General features: G+C 39.8%; 2 protein-coding genes across 3 annotated transcripts in view; both read left to right on the plus strand.

Annotated features, from left to right (window-relative positions):
- LOC143711295 (amyloid-beta A4 precursor protein-binding family A member 3) overlaps positions 1 to 14,360 on the plus strand; it is a 76,650-nt gene that overhangs the window by 2,945 nt on the left and 59,345 nt on the right. The gene's annotated exons all lie outside the window — the stretch shown is intronic.
- LOC143712020 (mediator of RNA polymerase II transcription subunit 26) lies at positions 8,711 to 13,833 on the plus strand. Of its 2 annotated transcripts, none has more exons than XM_077204249.1 (3): positions 8,711 to 8,892; positions 9,559 to 9,636; positions 12,494 to 13,833. In XM_077204249.1, exons 1-3 carry the CDS (start codon positions 8,821 to 8,823, stop codon positions 13,682 to 13,684), a joined length of 1,341 nt encoding a protein of 446 aa, XP_077060364.1. In that variant the 5' UTR covers positions 8,711 to 8,820; the 3' UTR covers positions 13,685 to 13,833. The 2 variants fall into 2 exon arrangements, with proteins under 2 accessions (XP_077060364.1, XP_077060365.1); XM_077204250.1 differs by having other exon boundaries at positions 9,562 to 9,636.

A 14,360-nucleotide genomic window follows, 5' to 3' on the forward strand; every position in this document is an offset into this window, starting at 1 on the left:
CCGGCTCTGGAACAGCAGACACTGGCTCCGGCTCTGGAACAGTCTCTCGCTGGGCAGACGTGACGTTAACAGTCTCTCGCTGGGCAGACGTGACGTGAAGAGTCTCTCGCTGGGCAGACGTGACGTGAACAGAATGATGATCGAGAGAGGAACAGGCCTGTGTTTTAGTTTTTGAATTTGTGTTTTATTTTAGCCAGCAGTCGTCCGCGTGGGGCTGCTGGCAGTTCTTTATGTTTATTTTCGGTAGCCAGCAGTCGTCCGCGAGGGGCTGCTGGCGGTATTTTGGTTTGTTTGTTTTATTTTAATTAAAGTTTATTTGATTGTTCACCGGTTCCCGCCTCCTTCTTCCCTGAAAATTGCTACACTGTGCTTCTCCACTTTTCACATAGTTTATATGGGAGTTTGGATATAATCTGTTTAAGATTGGAAGGCAAATCAAGATCAAACATATTAGGAAGATCTTCCGCAGCATTGCAACAACCTCTTAAATAAAGTGCATAAGAATTAAGGGCCTTTCCATCATCTGTCTTGATATTACTCCAACTCAGGGCCTTTTCCATATAAGCATTGGTGATTTTAATTTCATCACCAAAATGACATTTGAGGAGCTTCTTAGCTTCAGCATAACCCCTTCTAGTATCCATATGCAAGCAGCTTCGGACAAGTTCCTTGGACTGTCCAGAAGTAAATTTTTCCAGATAGTGAAGTCTATCCCTATTATTGTCTGTATTATCTTCTATGCCATGTTCAAATGCTTGCATGAAAGGGCGAAAATTTTGTGGATCTCCATCGAACACTGGAATTTCTCTAGATGGGAGTAAAGTGTGTTTTTGCTGCAAGACCAGAAGTTCAGCAATGTCATTTTGCCTCCCCACCACGTTCGAAAGACTCATATTTGTAAGCCCCACGTCTGTGCAACTAACAGATGGATTTTGAAAAGTTGTAGCAGGATTATCAGATGTTGCTGTCGCATCCTCAACATTGGACTTTTGGTCTGCTACTTGGTTGAGTTTTGGAGGTTGAAACATTCTTTGCAACAGAGTTTTCGGGATAGCTCCAAGTTGAACAAATTCAAAAGATGGCGAGGGTCCTGGTGATGTCTGATCCTGTTTTGTTGATGTATTCTTAGAATTCTCAGCGCTGTACTTTTCAAGATACTCATTCATTTCGTCCTTATGTTCGAAAGATTGCTGCGAAATAACAGATCGAACTTGTAGACTTGGGCTTGCTGTTGTTGCATAGTCTTCAAAGACCTTCAGTTTAGCATCGTTTGCAGCAATGTCACATTCCAAATTTACTGTTTCCAAGGATCCACAAACACTCATCGAGCCAAGTGATAGTGTTTCGAATGTGTCCAAGAGGTCGCATAAATCTCGTAGTTCTCACAGCTCAAGTATATCATCATCGGTGTCATCAATGAGGATAAAAGTAACTGCTGATAAAGCAGCCCTTCTTGCTCGCAAAGCTGCATTAAACCAAAAACAGGCCCTAGAAATGGAAAAGGCTGCTTTGAATAGGCAGAAGATTTATTCAAAGCAGCCTTTTCCATTTCTAGGGCCTGTTTTTGTTTTAATGCAGCTTTGCGAGCAAGAAGGGCTGCTTTATCAGCAGTTACTTTTATCCTCATTGATGACACCGATGATGATATACTTGAGCTGTGAGAACTACGAGATTTATGCGACCTCTTGGACACATTCGAAACACTATCACTTGGCTCGATGAGTGTTTGTGGATCCTTTTGAACATTTATCCACATCTCATATTCACTCATAAAGTTCTCAAATGTAGCCATTATAGGCTCAAACCAGTCAATGCGCTCATTTCGATATCTCTGATATCATCAGATAGTTGTTCTTGCACAAGCCTATGAGCAGTCTTAAATTCTCCAAGTGACATAAAAAATGTCTCTGCACTTCTTTTTATTGATTCCACATCACAACCCTCAGCAAGCAATGCCTTTACTTCATTCATCCTACATGTGCACACACCAAGCCTTCCCCTACGCATAGAACTGAGGGATCCAATGCTTTGTTCAACTCCATCCTTTTCATTTTTGGACACTTCATCAGCCATGTTGAGCACAGAGTTTTGTCTTCAAGTTTTCACCTTTTTGTTACAATAAAGCTCAAGTCTTGTTAAAACAGGTGTAGCGTCAAACATACTTTCCCTCATAGCCCCTTTTATTATCTCGGAGTCATCTCAAGATATGGTCATTTGCTCCTCCGGAAAGCAAGGCCAGTTTGATTCAGGTAGTCAAAGGAATTCTGGACCATTCCACCATATTTCTGAACCAAGAAAGGAATCGATCGACAGGCCGCGTGATGCCGCATCTGCAGGGTTCAGTGAGCAATTCACATAATGCCACTGAGATTTCTCAGACAAATCACGTATTTTGCAGACTCTATTTGCAACTTATGTTTTGAATCGTGTTGTGTCATTAAAGATATATTTTAAGACAGATGTGCTATCTGTCCAAAAAAACGGATTTTGTGAGTGGAATTTCCATTTCTCTCTTGAGCATCCTATCAACAAATGTTGCAAGGACAGCTGCTGCCAACTCAAGCCTGGAGATAGTTACAGGTTTTAATGGAGCAACTCTGGCCTTGTCCAATACAAAGCCAACATGAACATCACCACTGATGTTGGTAAGGCGCAGGTAACTACCAATACCATACCCTGATTCACTCGCATCACTAAAGTGATGTAGCTGGGCAGTTTTTATTTTGCCGTAACTTGCTGGTTTGAAACATCTGCAAATACTTAGGTGGTTAAGTTTGTCTAAACCCTCAAGCCATTCCTCCCAGTATTTTGTTAAGTTGTCTGGAATCTTATCATCCCAACCACAGCTGACTTTGCAAAGTTCCTGTTGGATTCTTTTTGCAGGAAGAATCAATGGGCGAAAAATCCAATTGGATCTTAGATGGAATTCACAGTAGAAAGAATAGTCCTATTGGTAGACTGTTGCTCCTTTAAGTTAACCTTAAAGAAAAAGGAGTCTTTTTCAGTACTCCACTGAATTCCAAGAGCTCTTTCCACAGGGAGTTTATCAATATCAGGATATAAAGCCTTCACATCTTAGTCATTCTCCTCTACTGGAATTGAAGCTAGGACAGAGCGACTATTACTTGTCCACTTTGTCAGTCTAAATCCGCCGGTGGCGCAGACCGCTCTCAAGTCTCGAATCAGGGCAATAGCTGCATCCTCATTGGGTAAGGAAGTTAGGCAGTCGTCAACATAGAAGTTCCTTCGAATGGTACTAAGAAGCTCTTTTCCAATGCTGCCCTCATTGTCCTCTGCCGTTTTCTTGAGTGCATAGTATGGGAAAGGCTTGTCCGCATCATTAAGAAGTCTCTGTATTCCATCCTAAAACAACAAGCCTTAGATGAAGAGGGACTACAGACAGCACTCTGTGAGGTAGAGGCTATAGTCAACGATCGCCCTATCACCACCATATCTGATGATATCACCGATCCCGAGCCTCTTACACCTAATCATCTCCTACAGAAAGGAAAACCGATTCTGCCACCTGGATTGTTCATAAAAAGTGATTTATATTCAAGACGGAGATGGAGACAAGTCCAGTATATCAGTGATCTATTTTGGAAGAGATGGACAAGAGAGTACCTGCCACTGATGCAAGAGAGGCAGAAATGGCATGAAGTGCGAAAAAATCTTAAGCCGGGGGACATAGTTCTTATAGTGGACGATACATCACCCAGAAATTCTTGGCCTATGGGACGGATCACAAAGACCTTGCCTGACAAAAGAGGACATGTTCATTGTGTCTTGGTTAAAACAAAGTCCAACATACTGGAAAGACCTATTAATAAACTATGTCTTCTTCAAGAGGAACCCTAAATAGTAATTTCAGTTACTTGCAGAGTTGACATGCTCTCTTGATGAAGATAACGATCACCACTTTTGGCAAATATTTTTTGGACATATTTCGAACCTTTTTCATTGATTTTTCCATTGGATTATTTTTGAATCTTTTTCTTGCAGCCATCCATGCAGCATCCAGCCTGGTATTTGTGGTAGATCCAGCGGGACATGACGAAGACGCACAAACCCAAGCATTGGCAGCCAGTAGATTTAGGTAACATTTTTGCTTCTTATATACTGTTCCTAGAAAGATGCGTTACAAATGAGGAAAAAAGGCCTGAATGTTTTCCCCCTATTGTAAAGAGGCACACTTGTTATTTTTACTGTCGTCAATATACACAATGCAGCTTCTCCATCAGATGTTGGAATGTGGCTGAAGTCTAAAAGGCGTAAGACTTGTTGTAATACTGTTTTTTTTATTGCATTTTCTTGAACACTTACACAACAATGTACATCACATGGGTTACGTGGTGGTTGGAAGGACGAGGATGAAAATGAAACAGGATTTATTCTAACAGAACTGGCAGAAACCACAACACTCGATAAACCTTAACGAGAACGGACACTGAATAAAGGAAAACACAGGCTATATATACATAGACAAACAAAGGGACATAATAAGGTGATTAACTGAACACAGGTGAATGACGTGATGAATGACAAGGAGCAGGAAAACTGGGAACAGGACTGAACCAAATACACAATGAAGGGGGGAAACTCAGGAAACCAGATACAGGACAAACATAACCCTGACAACATGTCTGTAACAACACATATAATGTACAAAAATAAAACAAACAAACAAACACCGGGGCTCAAACTTACTTTGGCCTATTTATTTTTCTAGATTTAAATTTATAATAACATAGAAATTAACTTTAATCTGCATTCTTTTGCTATTAATATTAAAGAGATATTAATAAAAATACTAGTGACCAACCTGGGTTACAACTTCATGTGTTTTTTATGCATGCCTTATGATTGAACCACTAATTAATGCAACCCAAAATAATGTATGGTGTCTCATATCAAAATAATTGTCACTTAATTTTCTGAATGTTAATGTACCATGTCCTCCTAACTTGCATTTTCTTCATTTGTTACAATAATCAGAGTTTAGTGACAGAAATCCTTTCCCTCTCATATTTAGACATCCAGATTGGTCTGTCCACGTTCAATGGATGTGACCAGAGATTTTTTAACCAAATGGATTTTGAATGCAGCTTCCAAAAGTCAAAAATTAATTATATTTTTTTACATTTGATACGATCACACAGGTGTGATTAGAGCGTTCAGGGCGGCACATCATCAACTGCTAAATTCAAATCTGCGTTCGCGCTTTGGCTGGAGCTGAACCAGAGACAGACATCACCTGTTCAGTGTTTTCAGCCATGTAATGTTTATTTTATATTTCTGATATTTGCACATAACTAGCAAAAAAAAAAAAAATTTTAAACTTTTTACAGTAACAGATCATGTAACAGATACAGTACATGATCAAAGTTCGTCATTCTCTGCTGACCTCCAGAAAAAAATACAACTTTTACCACTACCTCCCTCAGTCATGCATCTCTCTGATGGTTTGCTCAGCCAGGTATGTAGTGATGTTTACACGACAACGATGTACATAACAATCCCCGTTTACATGGATCTGCGAAAGTGACCAAAAAAGGCTGTATTCTGCTGCCAGGCCACTAGTTGGCGATGTCACTCTGTCAAGAAACATCCCGCGAACACGTAATACGCATGCGTGAACGTGTAATAGCATGTTCTTGTGTTCCTCTGATTAAAGCTCCAGTAGGTAGCTTTTGTAAACAAATATTTGTTAAAACTCTCATTATGTCCTGAAAGTAGAATATGAGACAGATAATCTGTGAAAAAAATCAAGGTCCTCTGGCTCCTCCCTGTGGTCCTACTGCCATTTGCAGAAATACACCGCTCCCGGTCAGAAACAACCAATCAGAGCCAGGAGGAATGTCTTAGCAGTGTCAATTACACTCGTGTACGCGCTGATCACCCCTCTCTTGCACAGCGCGAGCGGGTATACCGTCGTTCGTGACTCTCCTGTTCAAACTCGTTCATCCAAATGAACGAATCTTTTTTCGAGTCATTTCGTTCATTCAACGAACGAAATTACACGAAAAAAGATTTGTTCATTTTGAACGAGTCTTTTTCGGAGTCATTTCGTTCATTCAACGAACGAATGACTCGAAAAAAGATTTGTTCATTTGGATGAACGAGTTCGAACAGGATCGCGAACGTGCATCACAGAACAGAGCAAGGCGAGCATTTGTGCTTATAAAACTAAAAGTTTTTTATTTATTTTTTAAATGACCGATCGTTTCACTAGATAAGACCCTTATTCATCGTCTGGTATCGTTTAAAGCCCTTTGAAGCTGCGCTGAAACTGTCATTTGGTCCTCGAAACGTTTGTGTCCTATTGAAGTCCATTATATGGAAAAAAAGCCTGGAATGTTTTCATCAAAAACATAATTTCTTTTCGACTGAAGAAAGAAAGACATGGACATCTTGGATGACATGGGGGTGAGTAAATTATCCGCAAAAGTTTTTTTTTAAAGTGAACTAATCCTTTAACGTTATCTTAGTAGCTATAACTTATAGAAAGAGTGCAACCTTATAAAGTTACATGTATTGCAAAATACATAATGATTTGAGGACCAACTTTGTAGTCAAAGTATGGGCAGGCCATAGTCAATGTAAAGCATATTGTTGATGTTTCGTCCCTATTAGTGAATGTTCCATAACTGTTTATAATCCGCCGTCATCGGTGGTCCTGCTTGCTAGCCTGCGCGTTCACGTCAGGCTCCGCTGTGGGGGAGGAGCTGTGGAGGGAGGAGCTGTGGAGGGAGGAGCTGTGGAGGGAGGAGCTGTGGGGGAGGAGCTGTGGAGGGAGGAGCTGTGGAGGGAGGAGCTGTGGAGGGAGGGGCTGTGGAGGGAGGGGCTGTGGAGGGAGGAGCTGTGGAGGGAGGGGCTGTGGAGGGAGGAGCTGTGGAGGGAGGAGCTGTGGAGGGAGGGGCTGTGGAGGGAGGAGCTGTGGAGGGAGGAGCTGTGGAGGGAGGAGCTGTGGAGGGAGGAGCTGTGGAGGGAGGAGCTGTGGAGGGAGGAGCTGTGGGGGAGGAGCTGTGGGGGAGGAGCTGTGGAGGGAGGAGCTGTGGAGGGAGGAGCTGTGGAGGGAGGAGCTGTGGAGGGAGGAGCTGTGGAGGGAGGAGCTGTGGAGGGAGGAGCTGTGGAGGGAGGAGCTGTGGAGGGAGGAGCTGTGGAGGGAGGAGCTGTGGGGGAGGAGCTGTGGAGGGAGGAGCTGTGGAGGGAGGAGCTGTGGAGGGAGGGGCTGTGGAGGGAGGGGCTGTGGAGGGAGGAGCTGTGGAGGGAGGGGCTGTGGAGGGAGGAGCTGTGGAGGGAGGAGCTGTGGAGGGAGGGGCTGTGGAGGGAGGAGCTGTGGAGGGAGGAGCTGTGGAGGGAGGAGCTGTGGAGGGAGGAGCTGTGGAGGGAGGAGCTGTGGAGGGAGGAGCTGTGGGGGAGGAGCTGTGGAGGGAGGAGCTGTGGAGGGAGGGCTGTAGCGCAGCAGAGAGCAAGGGGGTTGGACCTCTAAGTTGTGCTTGTTCAAATTTTCAGGCTAAGTCAACATTTTCTCAAAACTCCCTACTGCAGCTTTAACCATCCCTATTATTTATTGTAAAACCTAAAGAGTTACAAATGCCCATTATGCATATGTGTTAGTTAGTGGATACATGTGGTGCGCTACTGACCTTCATGGCCAAAATCTTAACTCTAGAACTCTTTATTCATTTGACTGCAATGTCGAATAAATTAATGACAATCAAATGTATTTTTACTCTCTGGAAGCCAGACTGAATGAATAAACACTGTTGCTGCATTCCTGACATGTTTAAAAAGTCACATAAGCAAGACACATCTACTATTAAGTGAACCAAATCATCATCCTCTCTGCCAATACAAATCGTGATGATTTAGTCTTGAAGGCAGTCGATGCACAAGCTTCACTTTTTTAGCACTTTGATAATAGCTACAGAACATTATGTTAATGGCTGCAGGGAGCTGAAGAGTCCCTGTAGTTTAGCTGTCACTATGCAGATCCTCAAGGAGGAAACAATTAAATAAAAGAAAATCGTCTAAAACTTTTGAGAACCTTCAGCAAGTAGGACAGGATGTTCTGAAAACCTGAAGGAATCGATTCAGGAACAGTGTCCATCTGACTCTCATAGTAAAATATTCTCTTTAGTTACTACATTGCCCACTGAATAATATCCATGCGGTTGCTGTAGGATTTAAATGTGGGCAAAAGTCATCTTTCATTATTGTCAAGCACTGAAAAGTTTGTTTTTTTACTTCGCAGTTGGGTCTAACAAGACATATACAACAAATAACACTAAATGTCCATGATCTTTGTTGTGTTTGAAATCTTTATTTCAGTAGAAATCGGATGTATATTAAGGAAAATGCTGATTTTAGGTTCTGTTAGGTCACAATAATATTTTATTATTTTAAATGCCTTTAAGTTTTTGTAGTTCACTTATAGCAATGTGGTGTGACAAAAAGTTTAAAAGTATTATATGTATAGTCTCTCAATGAATATGTGCTCAAAAAAATGTATATGTAATTATACAATTAGAAAACTGTTAAATGAATCAGTTTCTTGGATGCCTATGGGGTTGTCATCGACACTCACACAAGCTCTGTAGGCCTATATGAAAACACTTGCACCTGTTAGACCCTTTTTGGGACAGTTTAGTTATTTGCCTGCATGCGTGGACACGGACAGTTGAGCTCAAATGGGGTTGGCTGTAAAGTGGTTTCATATGAGTGACGAGTACATGTTTGAAGAGCTTTGCACATTGTGTTTGTTCTTATTGCTGCAAATCTATCAGAAGGTGTTTTTCAAAGCGTCACTGTCTGACAATGAAAAGAGCTTCATCGAGACCTCAACAACTCAAAGAGCAGCTCCTGCAGGCCGTCGATGCTCAACATAACGTGAGTAAATACCCATGTTGGATATGCATCACTGCTAGCAACTGTCACTTCATTTAGTCATGCATTTTAAATGGCATTTTCTACCCATTCATCCAATGATTAATGAGCTGTATGTACTTTTTTAATGCCTGTCTTTGTATATTTATCTCATAATCAAGACTTTTTTTATTTCTTTAATTAATTAAGGTAAATTAGATGGGGTTTTTTGTCATTGAGACGAATGACAAACAGTATTGCCTTTTACCTGAATAATTATTATAAGGATGCATCCTTTTATAACTGACATTTCACATTTGTTACAATAAAGGTTGGTTTTGTTTTATTTTAAATTTCGCTGAAGTGGTTTTTTTTTGTGTGTGTGTGTTTTTTAAACAAGCTCCCTGGGGACTTATTTCACAGATTTTAACAGCAATGAGTATGCAAGAATGTCACATTTGCATTTTGAACCATAACTGAGACCTGAAAGTGTCACTTCTCCAGGTGCATGTGTGAGAGTGGATTCAAATACACGAGGCCTGTTTACTTTCATGAATATGACCAACTTTCTGACTGGAACTGACTTTCTAGCATACAGAAAAATTACTAATCCATAATCAATGTAAGTCTTTTTTAATGAATAAAGAATATTATGAAAGCCTGAATTGACATTAGCAATACTTCTGTCAGCAGATACAGAACATGATGGCTTTATTGGATGTGATATGCTGTCTGGAAAGTTACCCCATGACTAAAGAGGCTCTAGTGGTAAGATGCTAACTATGTTTACACTGAGTTTATTATCACAACAGGTGTGTATTGTGGTATGGTGTGTCACACTGAAACTAAGAGTTAAAGACTGAAATCATTCTTACTGGAAGGAGATGCACAGGGCCTTCAGAAATGCATTATATATAACAAAAAGGTGGCATTTATATTTGAAGGAAAAATAGCACAAGCACACTTTTCAAATGAAACATTTAAAAAATATTGTGACAATTTGTGGTTGTCAAACAGTAGTGGCACATGTCATAGTTAATGCGATGAACTTCACCCGTGGTCATATGTCTTTTGGAATTTATACAAAAACGTATTCTATTTAATTTGATTATATTATTTTAAATATACATTTTTTTATGATTTTAAATATACATAGACTATTGCTCAAAGGTTTGGGGACGGTAAGAATTTCAAAATGTTTTTGAAAGAAGTCTCTTATGCTCACCAAAGCTGCATTTATTTGGATTCAACATACAGCAAAACTAATATGTATGAAATATATTTTAAAGGGGTGGCAAAACACAATTTCACTTTTCTAACTTTAGCTAGTGTGTAATGTTGCTGTTTGAGCATAAACAACATCTGCAAAGTTACAACGCACAAAGTTCAAAGCCAAGGAAGATATTTGCTTTTAAAAAAAATCAATTTCTAAGGACTACAGCAAACGACCGGTTTTGGACGACATTCCATGGGATATGCTGACGTCAGCAAATCCCATTATTTACATAAACCCCTCCTCCGAGAATACTTAATAAGCGGGGCGAGGCCATTTTATATTGCTGTTTTGGAGATGAGTTGTCGCAATGCCGTCGAAACGCTGCTGTTATTTTTTTATCCGGATTGCAGGTCCACTTTGTTCAGCCTTCATAGGGACTGTTGGAGTTAGGGATCAATGGTTAAAATTTATTTTTAACTCGGTCCCTCATAATTATTACTCAAATCTCGCTCTCTGTGCTGCACATTTTACGGAGGAAAGCTTCCACAATCTTCGCGAGTTCAATGCAGGATTCGCACAACGACTTGTGCTGAAAGATGGAGCAGTTCCAACTTTAAGAACAGAAGCTTTTGTTTACGAGCCAACCCCTGTAAGTATTTATTTTTCGTCGATGTGTTTTCCTGCAATAGTTCGTATTGTTAATTGTACGCTGTTTGGCTCTGCTGGTTTGTTAAATGCTCAATCATACTTCACGTTATCCGACAAACACCTAACGTTACAAACTGTTTGTTTTTTTATCTGAACAGCGAACTTGGAATTAGTGTAAATTATTCTTTGATTAGAGCTTTTATGTTTATCTACATGCTTGTTTATCTACAGGCATGCTAAACATGGTTCTGTGTTTGATTTGGCTACTGTAACGTTAGTAAAGCCAATGTTTCATGTTCATTTTGGGTTAATAGTTCTGGCGAGTGGCGACAGATATTTGGCTACAATCGTTCAAATCGTACAATCGTATTTGGCTAAAAATTCAAAAGTAACGGTGGCATACAGTCAGAAACGACCACTATAGATCCGCAGTCTTTACTCAAAAAAATCCCTTTGAGAGCTGTAGTATAATTTGTTAGAACGATTATATGAAATTCTTGTTTATGAAGCTTATTTTTTTGTAATTCTATAATAATTAGTACAATTAAATAACAGCATATCTAAAAAGTAATGAGAGAACAACAAAAAACAAACCTTTCTGAAACGTCGTTTAACAGCCGTTCTTGAACAGGATCTGCTCGATCATCTTCACTAACGTTTCCCCGGGTCCGATTGGTTTTACTGACGCCATTGTTTATAATACACCAAAGCACAAACTACCGGTAAAGGTACGGGGCGTGACGTTTCCAGGAGACGTGCACTAGACGGTTATCGAATCACAACACACTGGGCCAGCTAACCAATCTGAGCCCATTGCGTATTTTTGAGGGACTGGCTTCATAGAACCCGGAAACCATCCGACCGTTTTTACAAGGAGGGGAAGAGCAGTGTAGAATAAAGGTAAAATATTGAAAAATAATGCAATTTTTTAAAAAACGAAGCATGAACACATGTTACAGTGCACCCTACAAACACAATAAAGCCTTCGAAAAAATTCGTTTTACCACCCCTTTAAAATGTCATTTATTCCTGTGATTGTAAACCTGAATTTTTAGCATCATTACTCCAGTCTTCAGTGTCACATTGTCCTTTAGAAATCAGTCTAATATGCTGATTTGCTGCTCTAGATACATTTATTATTATCAATGTTGAAAAAAGTTGTGCTACTTAATATTTTTGTGGAAACCATGATAAATTTTTCTTTGATGAATTTCCCTAGAAACTTTAGAAGAAAAGCATTAATAAAATAAAAAAATTGTAATGACGTAAAAATTCTACAGTGTCTTTGCTACACATATTAAATGTACTAAGTGTCAACAGTAAATTATACATAATTACATGCAACTAACCCTCAACCAAACCCTACTCCTGACTATAACTCTATACATGTTGTTCATTAATCTTACTCAGTATATATAGGGATAGTTTACACTCAAAATTTAAATTTTGTCATCATTTACTCACCATCAAGTTGTTCAAAACCTGTAAAAAAAATTGTTCTTCTGAACACAAAGAAAGATATTTTGAAGAATGTTTGTAACCAAACAGTTGTGGTGCATCATTGACTTCCATAGTATTATTTTCCATAGGGTGAATTTAGGATGATTGGGACACTTTCCGCCATTGAGATGACTTGGAAAAAGTGTCCAAATCAACCTGAATTCTCCTGGAACAAGGTAACAAGGACACTGCAAAATTAAAGTGTAACAGAGACTATACATGATGATGATGATGATTGTATGTGAAATTGTTTTATTCCAGGAAACCAGGCTTGGAAAGTTGATCAACGATGTGAGAAAAAGAAGCACAGACGAAGATCTTGTTAAACGTTTAAAAAATCTTGTACGAAGTTGGCAGAGGTTGGCTGGAGTGAATGAAGTCACGGAAAAAGGGCTCTCAAGCTTTGTGGATTTAATTCCCACTGAACGTATTCCTGGATCAGCACAAACGCTCACGGGAAATTACAGCAGAGCTGTTTTTCACAATAACATGAGCAAGAGGGATGAAATGTCTCAGGGTTCTGTACCAGGTAATACCATTAAATATCCCACCAATTTTAGAAAGAGTAAAATACCCGTCCGTGCCAACAAGCATTTACAACAATTCACGAGTTTGAGACCATCGCTGTCCAATCAGCATTCCCACGACCGGCACATGTCCCAAAGCCATGCCACCTCTGCCAGTCACAGTTACACAAAGCATCTTATAGTGGCAGAGGAACCAGCTCAATTCACCTGCATTACTTCTAGTCTACCTTTAAACTCCTCCATCCAAGATTCACACATAAAGATGCAACAGCCTTCAGACCTGCTCAACATACTCAAGCCTGCTACGCTGAACGTTAACCTCTATGAGGTCTCCAGCACAGTGACAGACACAAACATAACGTCTGAGGTTACGAAGAATCAGCATAACAATCGTGGACGTCCTGCAGAGGAGGACAGAAACAAAACTACACAACCGCAAGCAAGCAAACCAACATATGACCCTCAGACTCCACAAATCATACCTGTATCAAGCAAAACATCCGATTGTCAGAGATCAACAGAGAGTGAAATCCAAGGCAGTGAGCATATGAAGCAAAACCTTTGTTTGGTCCAACAGACACACTGGAGAGAGATGATTCAGAGTAGCTTGCTGACTTCAGAAAGATCAGGGATGGGCTTTTCTGTGGCTGAGAAATTCAAGCAAGAGAAAAAGAATTCAAAAGAGTGCAGAAAAAGACACGCGTTTATACCAGATGTCCCTGTTACAGAGCTTCCCGGGGTCAGCCGAGAGATCACCGAGAGAGACCTTGTCAGGATACGCAGGCATCGATGGCATGGTGTGAATGGCTGTTATGATAATAGAAATAACTGGTATGACTGGACTCAGTCCATAACCCTGGATCCATATGGGAATGGGAGTAAACTTAAGATCTTGCCTTATGTTACCATAGATTACAGACGTTGAGTCTTCAAAGGCACATTTCTTAAATCTCCAAATGAGGATTCTCAACTATTTTAGACCAGTATTTTTCTCTAGTTGGGTTTCTCTATCCTTTATGGTCCATTGCAATGGTGTGCAAAAAATAAAAGTATGGCTCTATGACATGACGTGCATATTTTTGTAGTGTATTATTTCCTTTTAAAATAATTTGATAAATTCATGACATATACAATTTAATTCAATAAAACCTATTTAGTTTAAATTCATTTTTAGTACATTTAAATAATACATAATTGTATGTTTTGCTGACCAAAATGACAGGTGGCGCAACTGTCCGAACAAATGAAAAATAGACTAAGAAAAATATTTAAAATGGTGTCTTAATAATAAAAAAATTTAAACTAAAGACTATAGCATCATTTTAGGTTTAAAACCTTTCATATAAACCAATGTTATAAATATCAGTAGTTCTAAAGTAGTTGAGATAATTGAAAAACTTTTGTCCAGCAATTTGAATGTCAGGGTGGCACAACTGCAAACATGGATCTTCTTTTATTATGAATTTGTTAAGGTAATAATAGTATACATGATAATGCATCATCCAGAGGAGCCCGACTGATCCTTGAAACAGAGTGAAAAGGTTTGTAGATCTCTCTCAAATACTGGTAAAAACAGCTAATTTCAAGTATGGGTAGGTTGG

Source organism: Siphateles boraxobius, unplaced genomic scaffold (genome assembly GCF_051911475.1).
Source record: "Siphateles boraxobius isolate OS27281-9 unplaced genomic scaffold, OSU_SipBor_1 5, whole genome shotgun sequence".
NCBI lineage: Eukaryota > Metazoa > Chordata > Actinopteri > Cypriniformes > Leuciscidae > Siphateles > Siphateles boraxobius.